Source organism: Rhododendron vialii, chromosome 7a, assembly GCF_030253575.1.
Source record: "Rhododendron vialii isolate Sample 1 chromosome 7a, ASM3025357v1".
Taxonomy (NCBI): domain Eukaryota; kingdom Viridiplantae; phylum Streptophyta; class Magnoliopsida; order Ericales; family Ericaceae; genus Rhododendron; species Rhododendron vialii.
Genome location: NC_080563.1, coordinates 11,461,837 through 11,477,592, shown reverse-complemented (window position 1 = coordinate 11,477,592; position 15,756 = coordinate 11,461,837). Strand labels below are relative to the sequence as shown.

Below are 15,756 nucleotides of genomic sequence, written 5' to 3'. Positions count from 1 at the left end.
TTGTGGCTCGTATCCTTCCTCCGTTGGTTCAGTTGTTGCCTAGCCTTCTCCACGCCGCCTGCACAATGAACGCACGACTAAGACCTGGCCGGGGGTTGCCCGGCAAGGCCCTCCGGCGAGAGGATAAGTGCGTGTAGGAGGAGAGGAAAGAGACTAGGGTTTTGAATGGGTAGTTGCGTATGAGAGTGCGTACCTTTTCAAGGGCGTTATCCTTCAGTATTTATAGAATTTCCTTGACTTGCTCCCCAAGCACGGGCACGTGTCTTGCACGGGTCAGGCAACGTCGTCATGACGTCGCCGGACGGATCTGGTAACCGTTTTGGTGTGAGCTGGCACACTTCACGTGCGCTCATGATTATCCTTTGGTGTAACCGCCTCAGCACGCGGGACGCACGTGAGTGCGCAGGTGGCCGAGCCCGACTGGTCGTGCGGGTAGCCGAGCATAAGGGTAGCCGAACCTGAAGGGACTTTGGGCCAAGCAAAAGTTCGTCTACGGGTCCACCTCTCCAGGGTGGCCGAGCTTGGCACGGTTCTTTCCGTTCTGAATGCAAGGTGACGGCAACAACCGACGACGACCAACGATAGGTGTGGCTAAGCTGTTGCCGAGCACAACGAAGCAAGAGTCGAGTTCGGTCCTCTACACTTTGCATGTAATCTTTCCCAGGTTTAAACCGTTAACGAACTCCCACCACAAACAGGAAACATGCATGCAGCAGAGTCTCAGGCCAAGCATAAGTTTCTCGATCTTTAAAGAAAAATGCATCAATATTGTGAGTAGTGATATGTGCAAGTACTCTGAATAATGTAAGTGTCTTCGACAGATGTAAACGCAATTGTATTCAAGTTTTGATCAGAAGTATTTGGATTGGTGATCGATGTGCTATGTTACCATTCAAATCGAAGTGAAAGACACAAATTTTGTGGAATTGGAACACTAGCAGAGAAGTTCTATTTCGTGGGACAAAGAACAATACATGCTATGGTAGTTATAAATGGTATCTTGGTTATATATAGGTAATAGGTGTGTATAAGCTAGTTCGGAACACTCTGCATTACCAAAAAAAAACATGATTCACATATAGATAATCAATGAAATTCATTTACGATGACCAGTTGAACTTCTGTTTTTTACACTTTTGAGGATTCTCTATGCAAGAAAACACAAATAAAAATCTCAAGGGACTATACTCAACATAATATGTATTAGAGCGCTTAGCAGAAAGAAGCAATGCCCTCGACGATTTGGAGGAAGATGATTTACTGGAGGAAGTTAATGATTTCGAGGAAGGGGTAGTCTTTCTTTGGAATTTTGAGTCCATCGTCTTGGTGGTTTTTGGTTTTTTGTTTCATTCGGGTTGTTCTTTGCCTTCTTGGTCCTCAGGTCGTTTAGGGCTTTTTGGTTTGTCTTAGGGTGTTTGGCTCTTTGTTGTGGTGTTTTCGGTTGGCTTTTTGCCTTCTTTGGATTTTGGTTCTTGGGTGGCGTTTTTTTTTTCGCCGGCATATCCGTGATCTTTTTTAGTCTTTGTAATCTCTTCAAAGATTAATAAAATCTTTTGGTCTAGCAAAAAAAATACATGTATTAGAGTACACGTGAACAACTACATTGAAAGTAATTATGGTGACACTAGGATCACAAGCGGATATGGTTGCACAAGTATACTTCAAAAGGTACAAAAGGAATCATAAATATGACGGGCTAACCATAAAATTGAGGAATATCATAGGGAAAAATATTTTCTACCAGTTGTGTATAAAATTCACACTCCACGAGGTTCCGGATGAAAGGCTACTATTACGAACCGCAGCATAAAGTGCTCGAGCATCTCCTAGGAAAGTGGCAAAGTAAAAAGTAAACCACATTTGAAGAGTCATGTCAGCAAAATTTGCAGCTAGCAAGGGAGGTTACAAACTTGCTACAACATTTTGGTGTAGCTCTCTCTTTCTCTTCGATCAATTCAAGTTTAAAGAGAGAGAAACGATTCTTCAAATTGATACATAAAGAAATGTAATAATGATTATTGATGAATTAATTAAATTTTTTGGCAAAACAGGTCCCCTAAAGTCAAAAGAGTAATAACAAATGGCTTTTCAATTTGTCACATGCTTCACCAAAACTAAATCGGATATAAAAGTTTGCTACCTCCCTTGAAGATGCTCTTAGCATTGCACTCATAGCTTAAAACCCATATATCCATAATATAGTAGCCCTGGATAAGCGCCGCTGCCACCAAAACTAAATTGGGTATAAAAATTTGCTACTTTCCTTGGAGATGTTCTTAGCATTGTACTCCTAGCTTCAAACCCATAATCCATAATATATTAGCCCTAGATAAGCCCTGCTACCACCAAACTAAATTGGGTATAAAAATTTGCTACTACCTCCCTTGGAGATGCTCTTAGCATTGTCCTTCTAGCTTCAAACCTATATATTCATAGTAGACCTAGATAAGCCCCGTTACCCTTCGTCATTGATAAGACTAACAACAAAGCATGCCTTTGCAGTACCAATTCGTATATGAGTGTTTCTATATGAGGTATACATTCGTGTTTCTCGAAACAAGAATTCAGGAGCAACAATTTCTACCTTCTAGCTAATGGGATCAAAAAGTAGATCCATATGAACGTTATGCAAGTTGTGCTTTGTATTTAACTAAAAAAAAAAAACTAAACTAAATTAAGGGACTATTTATAAGATTCTATCAAATATTCTAGTGAGGAAAAAAAAAACTCGTATTTCACTCCCTTCGCCCCCGGTATATGTCCGTGACGGAGATCAATAGAAAAGCAAATTCATATGGTCAAACCTCAATTGACTTATGCGGGTTAGTTTATACATGTGTTTGAAGGGTATTGTGTCGAGTCCATAAAAGCGCATTTTGTTTTTTGATCTAGCATGAAAACCCATTTGAACGAGCAAAATTTGAAATTATTGGATTTATGAAGGGTATTGTGTCGAATCCGTAAAAGCCCATGTTGTTTTTTGATCTACCTTGAAAGCCCCCTTTTTTAAAAAAAAAAAAATCAACAATCACGAATATCATTTCAATACCTGAAGGCAAAAAATTTCATCACGAAATATAGGAATGAACGCAAACTACTAAATCAAATACATAAGTTACTACAAAAAGCACACAAACTACAGACTCGAGAAAAGCCCATTTGAACGAGTAAAATTTGAAATTATTGGATTTAATGGCGATTTCTCTATGAAAACATGCAGGAAGTAGGTAAATAAAACCAAAATGGATGATCATATTGAGAACATTTATGAAAGAATTTCAACTTGTGAATCCAAACAAGTTATTTCAAATCCTCCACGCTTAAATCTATTCTTTAAATACAATAGAGTGCAAACTGCGATAAGGTTTACTCTTATTGCATAAGTGATGCCTAAAATCCATTCATTCCGCTTTCAAAAACCCAAAAGCCAACAAGCCCCTTTCACGTAATTAAGTGATGCTAAAAATCCATTCATTTCACATTCATCAACCCAAAAGCCAATATGCTTCCACGGTCTTCTGCTACTTTAACTTCTCTTTTATTCCAACTATAATAAGAACATCAGAAACAGCAACAGGTAAAATACGTCATCAGTTGGTTTAGGCGGGTTAAATATGGGCAGATCAACTACGGTTTAAGTTGTAGCCATCAGTTCCGACCTGCCAGAATCACCTACAGTACTATTTTACAGGGGAACGTTTGAGTTCACATTGCGTTTTAGTTTTTATAAATAAAGTCACAAATCTATCCTCCCCACTAGGGGTGTCAAATGGGCGGGTTTGGGTCAAAATGGGCAAATTGAAAGTGGGTTGGGTCTTTAATGGGTCATTGACCCATTTAGACCCATTAATCATGAGTTTAATTACTCATACCCGTCCCGACCCATTTATTTAAAATCAAACCCGACCCGCTCATTAACCCAATTACATACTATATACTAAAATTTTAAAATGACTAAAATACCCATATACACTGAATGACCATATTACCCCATATTCATTTAAATGACCTTATTACCCCTATCTATATATCTCTCTCTCCAACGTCTCTCTCTCTATCACTCTTTGATCCGAGCTTTCTGTCACAAAATCTGCATTTGTACATCGTGAGAAATTTTTCAGTGTTGGGTGGGCACGGGCCACGTGGTGCTGTGCACCAATCTCGGCCGTCCAACGAAGTCTTGGACAGCTGAGATCTGTTTGGCTGCCGAGGGATATTTTAGTGATTTCACACTTTAAAATTAGCCGAACAGATCTGGACTATCCAAAACTTCAATGGACGGCTGAGATGGTGCATGGCACCACGTGGCCCATGCCCACCCGGCACTAAAAAATTTCTCGTACGTCGTCCTTTTTTTTTTTCTTGATCCGCTCGTACGTCGTCCTTAACTCCCCTTTTCCCTCTCTCACAATTGTTTCCTCCTTTTTATCGGATTACTGTTACAACTAATCACAGAACGTAAATACAAATCGTCACAATCCCCAATCACATTACTCTGTTTCCCTTGAACCACGAACGAGGAGAGAGAGAGAAGCTTTCTGCAATTTATGAGAGAGAGAGCAACTCAGGAGAGAGAATTTGGTTCAGAAATTTTTTGACTTTTAGTGATTGGTTTCGTTGAGAAAAATCGAAAAAGTAAAAAATTATGATCGAACTCATAAATTTTTTCCAAAAGACAAGAATAAGTAAATTTTTTTGGGTATTATTGACTTATTTTTGTCTTTATTCAAAAAATTATAAGTTTCGATCAAATTTTTTTACTTTTTCAATTCCTCTCATCGAAACGAATCAATAAGTCACAAAAGTTTGACGCAAAACAAAAAAATGCAAAAAAAAATTGAATAAGGACAAAAAAATAAATCGCTAACTTTTTAATCCAAACCCTATGCGGGACTACCATGAGAGAAACTTATTCACGGCGGAGCGCAATTTCATCATTCCATTTGCGCAATCAATGGATGAGATGTGTTTTCAATTTTGACTTGTCAAAATAATTATTACCGGTCACAATTGGCTTTTAATTCGGACCGTTCAAAATATTTTTGGACATATGTAATTTAGCATAGAAGAATTGAGAGAGAGAGAGAGACCAGGCAAATTTTGAAATTTGGTAAAGAGGGGAATTTTTAGTGGGTTACCTTCATGACCCATTGGGTCATTTAAGTTGACCCAATTGATGCCCAATTAAGACCCAACTAATAATGGGTTAATTGAGTTTGGACCCATTCTTACCCAACTAATAAATGGGTTAGGTTGGGTCTATTTTTTAATTGATGGATCTGAGTTTGTTAATGGGTCTGGGTTTAATTTGCCACCCCTACTCCCCACCAATCAATTTTTGAACCTGCCTAAACCCATATAAATATAAAATAATGGGAAAATGTTGTGTTACACAATTACAACCCATAGGGATGGGTTTGGCGCACGTTATTGAATGAACAAATTTATAGGCCAACAAACGATCCAGATTGAAATTGCCACCTCCGGACAAAGATCATTATTTAGTCCAATTTTACTACAAGTGAAAGGGCAAGTACTTAAAACAGGAAATATAAACACCACCATGTGACGCCTCAAGCCCCTCCACTACCAAATGGGAGACCTTTGGAACGCGTCAAAGTTCCGTGAGCATTTCTTCTTTCCCTTTCGACATACCTTCTCTGATCTGTTGTGATGAACTTCTTTGCTTGTGATGAACTTCTTTGTTTGTACCTACGCATATTAATATAATTAGCAGTATTCTTGATATCCCAAACACAAGTTCAATCGCCCGTTTTGTTCTTTAACACCAAAGATAACAAAGCTCGCTCTCTCTCTGTGCCCGCGTGCATGTATGTGTGTACATATGCATGTATGTACCTATGGTGTGCTATAAATACATGGCTGCCGAAGAACTAACACACACCCATTAAGTTCTTTCCACCAGTTCTACAAGCATGGCTTTTATGCTGATTGTCACTCTCATTTGCATCTTTAACTCTTACCCCACCATGGGGCAAAGAGAGAAATTTTCACTTTGAAGTGAAAAAGCCAAGCATTTTGGAAACCTACATTGTCCACGTAAATGTTCCAGAGGAACAAGATTTCTCTGGCCCCGAAGTTGTTAAAAAGTATTACCAGTCATTCTTGCCTGCATCCTCCCGTATGATTTATTCCTATCACCACGTCATTCATGGTTTCGCGGCGAGATTGTCTGCTGAGGAGGTTAAAGAAATGGAAAAGATGGACGGGTTTGTGTCAGCTCGACCCGCAAGAGTATATAATCTACACACAACTCACAGCCCTAGCTTCTTGGGGTTGCACCAAAATTTGGGGGTTTGGTTGGGATCAAACTATGGAAAGGGAGTGATTATTGGAGTTTTGGACTCCGGAATCACCCCAAACCACCCTTCATTCAACGAAGAGGGAATGCCGCCCCCGCCTGCTAAATGGAAAGGGAAGTGCGAGTTTAAAGGGATGGCGTGCAACAACAAACTCATTGGAGCAAGAAATTTTGTTGACGATGACTTGCCTCCGTTCGATTACGACGGACACGGGACCCATACATCCAGCACTGCGGCCGGAAATTTTGTGAGCAGCGCAAATTGCTTTGGACAAGCCAATGGCACGGCGTCGGGGACGGCGCCCCTTGCTCACCTGGCAATTTACAAAGTTTGTGGCGTATTCGAATGTTATGAATCCAGCATTTTGGCAGGGATGGACGCAGCAGTTGAGGAGGGTGTCGACATCCTATCCCTCTCCATTGGTGGCCCCTCCCACCCTTTCCATTCAGACATCATTCCGATAGGCGCCTTCCGTGCAATACAAAAGGGCATTTTCGTGAGTTGCTCAGCCGGTAACTATGGTCCGAACAAAACTATGTTATCAAACGAAGCTCCGTGGATTCTAACAGTCGGCGCAAGCACCATAGACAGAAACATAAGATCCACGGCAATATTAGGAAACAAGGAGAAATACGACGGCGAGTCCTTATTCCAGCCCAATGACTTCCCTTCAACTTTGCTGCCCCTTATCTACGCCGGAGTAAATAATCCAAACTCTGCTTCATGCGTAGGGTCCTTGAACACCACCAACGTCAAAGGAAAGGTAGTGTTATGCGAGAGAAGCGAATCCATAGACCCAGTTGATCAAGGGCAGATAGTGAAGAATGCAGGTGGTGCCGCCATGATTCTCATGAACCAAGAGATAGAGGGGTACAGTACATTTGCCAACGCGCATGTTTTACCCGCAACACATGTGAGTTACGCTGCCGGAGTTAATATCAAAGAGTACATAAATTCAACAAGTAATCCCATGGCGACACTCTTGTTCAAAGGAACGGTAATAGGAATCAAAACAGCTCCTATGGTTACTTGCTTCTCATCTAGAGGCCCAAACTACGCAAGCCCAGGCATCTTAAAACCCGACATCATTGGACCCGGCGTCAGTATTCTAGCCGCATGGGACGTCCCTGTTGATAACAAGACCAGAACAAGATCGACATTTAACGTAATTTCTGGAACGTCCATGTCTTGTCCCCACCTTGCCGGCATCGGGGCTTTGCTCAAGAGTGCACATCCGGATTGGTCGCCAGCAGCTATAAAATCTGCAATCATGACCACTGCCGATTTGGTAAACCTCAACCAAAATCCCATCGTTGATGAAAGGATGCTTCCGGCAAACATCTTTGCTACCGGTTCGGGCCATGTCAACCCGTCGAAAGCCAATGATCCAGGACTTATCTACGATATTAAACCGGAGGATTACATACCTTACCTGTGTGGTTTGAACTACACCGACCAAGAGGTTGGGCTCATTACAAGGAGGAAAGTGAAGTGCGCGGAAGTAGGAAGTATACGTGAAGCAGAGCTAAATTATCCTTCATTTGCTATCGCTCTTGGTTCCACCGATCAGACGTATACAAGGACAGTGACAAATGTGGAGCCAGCTAATTCATTTTATGGCTCCTTCATTGTTCATCCACCTGGTGTTACTGTGACCCTCGATCCTGATACACTTGAATTCTCAAGGACGAACCAGAAAATGACATACAAAGTGACATTTCGCCGCTGCCGCTCAGCCAGCCCCAAGAAAACCTATGTCGAAGGATTTCTAGCCTGGATACCTGTTAACAGCAAATACGCAGTTAAAAGCCCAATTTCTGTAAATTTGGTTTAAGGAACAAGCTGCAGGGTCTCAGGCCAGGCATAAGTTATCTCAAGTGGAAAAAGCAACAATATGGTGAGTAGTGATATCAACAAATCTGACAACCAGAAATGTCTTCAAAAGTTGCAAATTAAGACGAAGATATTATTTTCATGTTATCGAATGAACTATTTGAAATGGTGATCTCTGACGTTATTCAAATGAAAGTAAAACACGAATTCTCAAGAGTTGGCAACCTAACAGAGCAATTCTATTTCACTGGGAAAATCGAGTGCATGCTGTAATACCTATCTATGGTATCAATATCGAATCTAGGTAATAATCAGACATCAAAGCTTACATAAAAAGTCATGAAGATCTACAATATAATACGCTACGCACGCCAGTTTTAAGCTTCTGTTTTCTACATCTTTTCCAATTGTCTATATGAGAAAATATAACATAAAATCTCAAGGGAAAATACTTGGAGTAATAGAGCAAACACAAGAAAATAAACAGTAGATATGGTAAGAAACTGGAAGCACATTTCACTGATACCATGAGGTCGTATGGTTCAGCAGCTGTATTTCAACAGGTTAACAAGGTAATAGGAAAAATAACTCTTCAGCTAAGAAAAAAGGACAAGGGACAGATGACCAATCAAACTGAGGACCACTATATGGGAAAATCCTCTTTACCGCTGTGATTTGGGTTTTGAGCACTCTCTCGCCTCCTTGTCATCCCAAAGTTTCACAATTCATCTCGACGTGGTTTGGTAGTTACATTACGAATCCTGTACAAATTGTTAGCTTTTGTAGCCTAAGTTGAGAATGGTAATGACATCCTAGTCAAATTCAACTTTGAATTGAAAAAAGGTAGTAAAAATTTCAGTACATCTTCATATTCTATATTTTGAAAAGCTAAAAAAAGAAAAGAAGAGGAAGCAGCATGACCTTCCCTTTTTAACGCAATGGTTTAAAAACAAAACCGGACCGGACCGGCCCGGCCGGTTCAACTGGTTGAAACCAGGTTATGGTCCGGTCCGGACAAAGTGAAGAACCGTTATTTTTCATAAACTGCTTCCTTACCGAAAACCGGCCAAAGTACCGTCAACCTGGTCATGGGGTTGATCGAGCCAGAACATTCAAAATTTGAACTCCTCGGTTAATCAAATAACCTTACAGCTGCCACTTATATTAAATTGGCAGTTGTGGGGCTGGCTGTACTTTGCTCGGGAAGAACAAGCACTTAACCCCCTCCCCCTATGCTACGCGCATTTCCCACTTCAGGTGGAGTACCCGTGTCCGACACAACACAACACGGAAACGGGTATGCATGATACGTGTTTGATACTCATACTCCTGTGTACATCCGGATACTTCTGATTTCGCAAATCGTCGAAGTGAGAGACCCGGTGCGCATTCGCGAAGAAGACAAAACCGACCGGTTAGGGTTTCTATTCTTTCGCTGACATTGATAAAAGATTTTTATCCTGTACATCAACTCCTCTGATGTTCTGAAGGTGCACTTAAATGACTCTTTTGGGCTGAAACATAGTGGTTGGGCCTTTGTGGGCCAAAAATTATTGGGGAAAATAACGGCCTAGGACGTGTTTTAATAATTAATACTCGCAAAGGACAAACTAAGAACTCCGCCTGGTTCATGCTTAGAGTCTTATCTTTATTTCCCAGCCGGCCCCAAGCCCGGATAAAGGAGGAGGGTTGTGCGTTAGGTAGCTGACAGCCAGTACATAAAAAACTTGTCAAATCTTTATGTCATGAATCCAAATATGATTACGAGACATGCTAGGGCATTCCCTTTAAGCGACGCGTTGTGCCTGCCTTCGGATGCTTCGAAAAATGAGCAAGGGGCGCCACACCGGTGCCCGGGTGTGGTGATAAGTGAGCAAGGGTTCTCACGCGTGTAGACGAGCGCGGGTAAAGAAGCTAGCCCAAGACTATAGGATTCGTTTAGCAACTTGGAATATAGGGACATTAACAGGTAAGACTAGGGAGCTAGTTGACACCATGCTTAGGAGGAGGATTAGTATAGCTTGCCTTCAGGAGACTAAATGGGTAGGGGAGAAAGCTAGAGAGATAGAGGACACAGGTTATAAGCTTTACTATACAGGTAAGGATAGACATAAAAATATGGTAGGTATCGTAGTAGATAAACACCTGAAAGATTCGGTAGTTACGGTAACAAAAAAGGAGATCGGATTATTTTAGTTAAGCTTGTGATCGAAGAGAATATAGTTAATATTATTAGTGCTTACACACCTCAAGTAGGCTTGGATGATCTTATTAAAGAGCAATTCTGGGAGCAAATGGATGACGTGGTTCAAGAGATACCTTTTGGGAGAAGCTATTTATAGGAGGCGATTTCAATGGTCATGTGGGAGTGCATAAGTAAGGGTATGAGAAGGTACATGGTGGCTTTGGATTTGGTGACCTTAATGAATGTGGTAGGAGGATTTTAGATTTCGCGGTAGCTTTTGACCTTATAGTTGGGAATACTCTCTATAGGAAGCGAGAGGAGCATTTAATTACCTTTAAGAGTGGAGCCAATAGAAGCTAAATCAACTATTTTCTTGCTTGAGGTGCAGACCGCTTGACATGTAAGGATTGTAAGATTATTCCCGAAGAGTGTCTAGTAGCACAACATAGACTTTTGGTGTTAGATATTTGTCTCACGGAGAATAATAGAAGGAGAAAGGAAACTAGATGCCCATGGACTAAATGGTGGGGGCTCAGAGGGGAGAAACTAGAGGTATTCAAGGAAAGAATGTCTCAAAAAGTACGGTGAGGAGTTGAAGGCGATAGTGACAATATGTGGAATACGATAACTGATGGTATTAGAAGAATATCAAAAGAAGTTCTTGGCAAGTTGAAGGAAAAATGTCCAATTTCTAAGGAGACATGGTGGTGGAATGACGAGGTTCAAACCATGGTAAAAACAAAGGAGTGCTTTAAAAAATGGCAAAAGGACCGGAATGTGAAAAATTTTCAGGGCTATAAGCAAGCTAACAAGGAAGTTAAGAAAACCGTTAGGGATGCTAAGTTGAAAGCCTATGAGAATTTCTACGCTAGACTCGATAGTAAAGATAGAGAAAAGATTATTTATAAACTTGCTAAGCTACGAGAAAGAAAAGCTAGAGTTCGAAGTGGTTAAAGCTTTGAAAAGGATGAAACCGGGTAAGGCCCTAGGACCAGATGGTATCTCTATTGAAGGGTGGAAAAGTCTAGGTGACTTGGGGGTGACTTGGTTGACGAAATTGTTCAACAAGATTATTATGACTAAGAAGATGCCCGACGAATGGAGAAGGAGCACCTTAGTACATATCTATAAAAATAAAGGGGATATTCAAAGCTGCAACAACCATAGAGGTATTAAATTGATGAGTCATACAATGAAGTTGTGGGAAAGAGTTATTGAGCATCGCTTGAGGATGGTGACTACGGTGTCAGAGAAACAGTTTGGGTTCATGCCAGGAAGATCAACCATGAAATCTATCTACCTATTAAGGAGATTGGTAGAAAAATACAGAGCAAAAAAGAAGGATCTCCATATGGTTTTCATAGACTTAGAAAAGGCTTATGATAGGGTGCCTAGGGATATCATATGGTGGGTTCTGGAGAGAAAAAGAGTGACCAAAGGGTATATCGAGGTGATTAGAGCAATGTTCTAAAAGTCGCTTGGCGTTCGTCGCTCGGTCGATCACCTTCGAGCTTCGAGACCTATTAATCGCCGATTAATCGGCTTGTAGCAATTAGTCGGGTTTTTATTTATTTATATATAAATACTCCCCAACGACAACTCTCATAAAAAATTGAACATTCATCTATCAATCCAACAACATCAATTGTTTTTCAAATATGACATAGAAATCTCTCATTTACAGAAAACTGTTAACATGATTATAACACCAGCTGGTACTGGGTATGGGTCGTTCATTTATTAGTCACTTACTAATTATAATAACTTTATTTATATGCACCAAACAATAATACACTTCGTGTTAAGATTTAATAAAAAATATTACTACACTTTGTTTCCAGAATCACTAACGTGTCAATATGGGTATGGGCTTTTAAAAAAAAAACACTAATGTTCGAGGTCGGTGAAGACGTGGAGTGAGAGGAGATCTCGAATTTGAGAGAGAGAGAGAGGCGATAGGCGGCTCGGAGATCTCGTGTTTTACACAGAGATATGACAGGTGACTCCGAGATCGATCAATCGATGACTGGGTGTTGAACAAGCCCTAAAAACTGTGATTCAAAGCCCTTAAACTAGTATGAGTATATAACAGTTACACCCCTTGATTTTCCAAAATTATAGATTTTACCCCTATTAATCGGCGATAGCCGACTAATCGTCCATTAACCGATTAATCGACTTATCGCCGCTAGACGGCGACTGACTAATCGCCGGTTAATCGCCGACTAACTCCGATTAACCTCTTGACCTACTAATTCAACCTTCTAGGCATTAATCTAATCGGTTAGGCCAAATTTCCGATTAATCGGCGATTAATCGGCGATTAAATCCTTCTTTTAGAACACTGGATTAGAGACATGTATGAAGGTGTCGTCACTACCATTAGATCACCAGTAGGGGAAAATAGTGAATTTTCTATCACCGTAGGATTGCATCAAGGGTCAGCCCTGAGCCCATACCTCTTTGCCTTAATTATGGATGAATTGACTAGACAATTTCAAAAGGATATTCCATGGTGTATGATGTTTGCAGATGACATTGTCCTCGTAGATGAAACCGCTAGAAGTGTTAATACGAAACTAGTAATTTGGAGAGAAGCATTAGAGTCAAAGGGTTTTCGGATAAGTAGGAGTAAAACTGAGTATATGTTGTGCAAGTTTAGTGGTACCAGTAGTGCGCATGAAGAAAGAGTGATGATCCAAGACCAGGAAATACCAAAGAGTGATCATTTTAGGTATTTAGGCTCAATTATTAGTAGAGATGAAGAGATTGCTGATAATATGACCCATAGAATCCAAGTGGGGTGGCTCAAGTGGAAAAGCGCTACTGATGTACTATGTGACAAGAGGGTACTCACAAAATTGAAGGGAAAATTCTATGGAACTGTCATAAGACCAGCGATGCTTTATGGGACAGAATGTTGGCCTATTAAGAAACAACATGTGAGCAAAATGAGTGTAGCAAAAATGAGAATGTTGAGGTGGATGTATGGTAAGACTAGACGAGACAATATTAGAAATGAAACAGTTCGTAAGATGGTAGGTGTAGCACCTATAGAGGAGAAGTTGAGAGAAAGTAGGTTAAGGTGGTTTGGACATATCTACCGTAGACCAGAAGATGCAGTAGTTAAGAGAGCGGATAGAATAGCTCTAGGTAGTAATGTTACGGGGAGGGGTAGACCTAAATTGACATTAGATATTGTAGTGCGCAAAGATATGAGTATAATGGGTCTGTGTGAACAAGTGACCCTTACCAGAGCTCAACGGAGGAAACGAATTCATGTAGCCAACCCCAAGTGATTGGGACGTAAGGCTCGGTTTGATTTGGTTTGGTTTGGTTTGGTTTGGTAAAGGACAAGCTAAGAACATTTGTTAATACTGAAAATGTCCTTAGTGGGTATTAAATATCAAAACACGTCATTGACCGTCATTTTCCCAAATTATTGTGGCATATATGGTAGTATAATCAATGAATCCAAAATTGTTTAAGGGTTGCCATAACCAAATGGTAATGGGCTACAAAGACGTGCGTACCTTTTATCCTCTACTATTTAGTACTACTTTTAATATTTGTGCTTGAAATAAATAAAATTTATATAAGTGGTGATATATTGACAAATAATTATGTATATTGCTACAAATAACACATATTTTTATAGACAACATATCCCTGTACCGTGTCCAAATCTGAATCCATATCCTCGTATCCTGTATTTTTCAACTTATGTGTCCAACACCTAGATTCACACCCGCACCTAATTTTTCAACTTATGTGTCTAACACCTAGATTCACACCTAGATTCACACCCGCACCTGATTTTTCAACTTATGTGTCCGACACCTAGATCCACACCCGCACCCGTACCAGAGTCCGAGCAACATATCGTCCCCTTTCCATCCATCTGCCTTGTGATGGTTTTATAGGCTCAAGTGGGGCTCCCAATTGTTTTTCAAACGTGGGATTCATACGAAAAACACACTACATCACTCTTCAAGATTAGCCTATTTCCTTCTTTTTCACTTCAAAAAAATGAGAGATACATTCACATTCAAAACCTTTTTTTTACAAGTGTGTTTTTATATTCTAATTGTTAATTAGTTTTACACTTTCAATATATTTTTCACATAATTATGACATTCTGGTTCGACGGCGGTAGAACCGGTGACCCATCCAATCGGTCCCTTTTCTGGTTCGCTCACCGGTTCGGTTTTTAAAAACATTAGACCAAACCTCTTCTTCACCCAGCCCCAAAAAGTGGGCAGCCTGAGTCAATACCCATTCCCTCTCTACCATGACTCATAAGTTCCACGTTAGCACAGAAAATCATGAAAAATGAAACCTATTTGTGCGGCATGGAACTGGGTCGTGCTCTTTAGGAAGGGATCCTTTGGTGGACTTCGTTTTTTCAGTTGGATAGTGCGGAAGGGCTGGCGATGGCAGAGGGGGCTCATGCTGGCAGAGACCGGTGGCAATTGTACTGAGACTCAGAGCTCGACCTTTATAGAAATTCATAACTTGACCTCGGAAAGTGTGTTTAAATAGCAGCTCCAAAATCCGTCTAAAACTAAATGAGGGGAGCTCAACGTATTCAGAAGTCAGAGAGGCGAGTGGCAGAAGCCCAAGGATTTTTCCCAATATTATAGTACTATCAAATTTCAAGCTCTCCTATCCGGTCAAAATAGTTCCCCGCAGAGCAAGACCAAGTCTGGACTTCAACCGGCACAATAAAATAGCTTATAAGGATTTTGAGGGTCCAAGATCACCCAACAAGGAGTGCATGTCTCAATATTAAATGAGGAATACAGGACAATGCTATAATACAAATTAAATATCGAACAAGAGCTCACCTGTTATATTTAAGTTTCTGAAGATCACAGAAATCGAACAGTAAAGGGCTCCTCCAGTAAACTTGACCAGCTTAGCAAGACAACGGACATCACATTATCCTCCAAACAATCCATTAGCATGTCTCCATTGCTGTTATAAGAGAATACGGCATCAGTTCAAACAGATCCCAAGTGGCCTTGAAAATAAACTCTTTTAGCACCACGGGTGCTAAACCACTTGCAAAAACTGGTATGAAGCCACCGGCCATCTTTGCCCAATTCCCTTTAACATGTCAGGGTGCAAAAACCACTCAAAAGAAACACAGAGAACTCAAACATTCATCTCTTCTACCACCAAAGATGATTTTCTCCATGGCACTCACTATGTTCTTGTTAAGTGTCTCCTCTGACCTTGCCAAGTGAAGTGAAGAGAGCAACTTACACACGCAAGTTTATGGAAGTTTGAGGAAAAAGATTCAACCCAATCAGAGGATCTAAAGAGTTATCACCAGTCATTTCCGCTTGCTGGAACTGTAGACAATAAGCAATGCTTGATTTATTCCTACAACCATGTGGCAGTGGTTTCACA

At 40.6% G+C, this 15,756-nt stretch overlaps 1 protein-coding gene across 1 annotated transcript; it reads left to right on the top strand.

Moving 5' to 3' along the window:
- The first annotated feature begins 5,341 nt into the window (after positions 1-5,341).
- On the top strand, positions 5,342-8,328 carry LOC131331856 (subtilisin-like protease). The gene has a single exon (XM_058365796.1). The coding sequence runs from the start codon at positions 6,145-6,147 to the stop codon at positions 8,155-8,157; it is 2,013 nt and encodes a 670-aa protein (XP_058221779.1). The 5' UTR covers positions 5,342-6,144; the 3' UTR covers positions 8,158-8,328.
- The last annotated feature ends 7,428 nt before the right edge of the window (positions 8,329-15,756 follow it).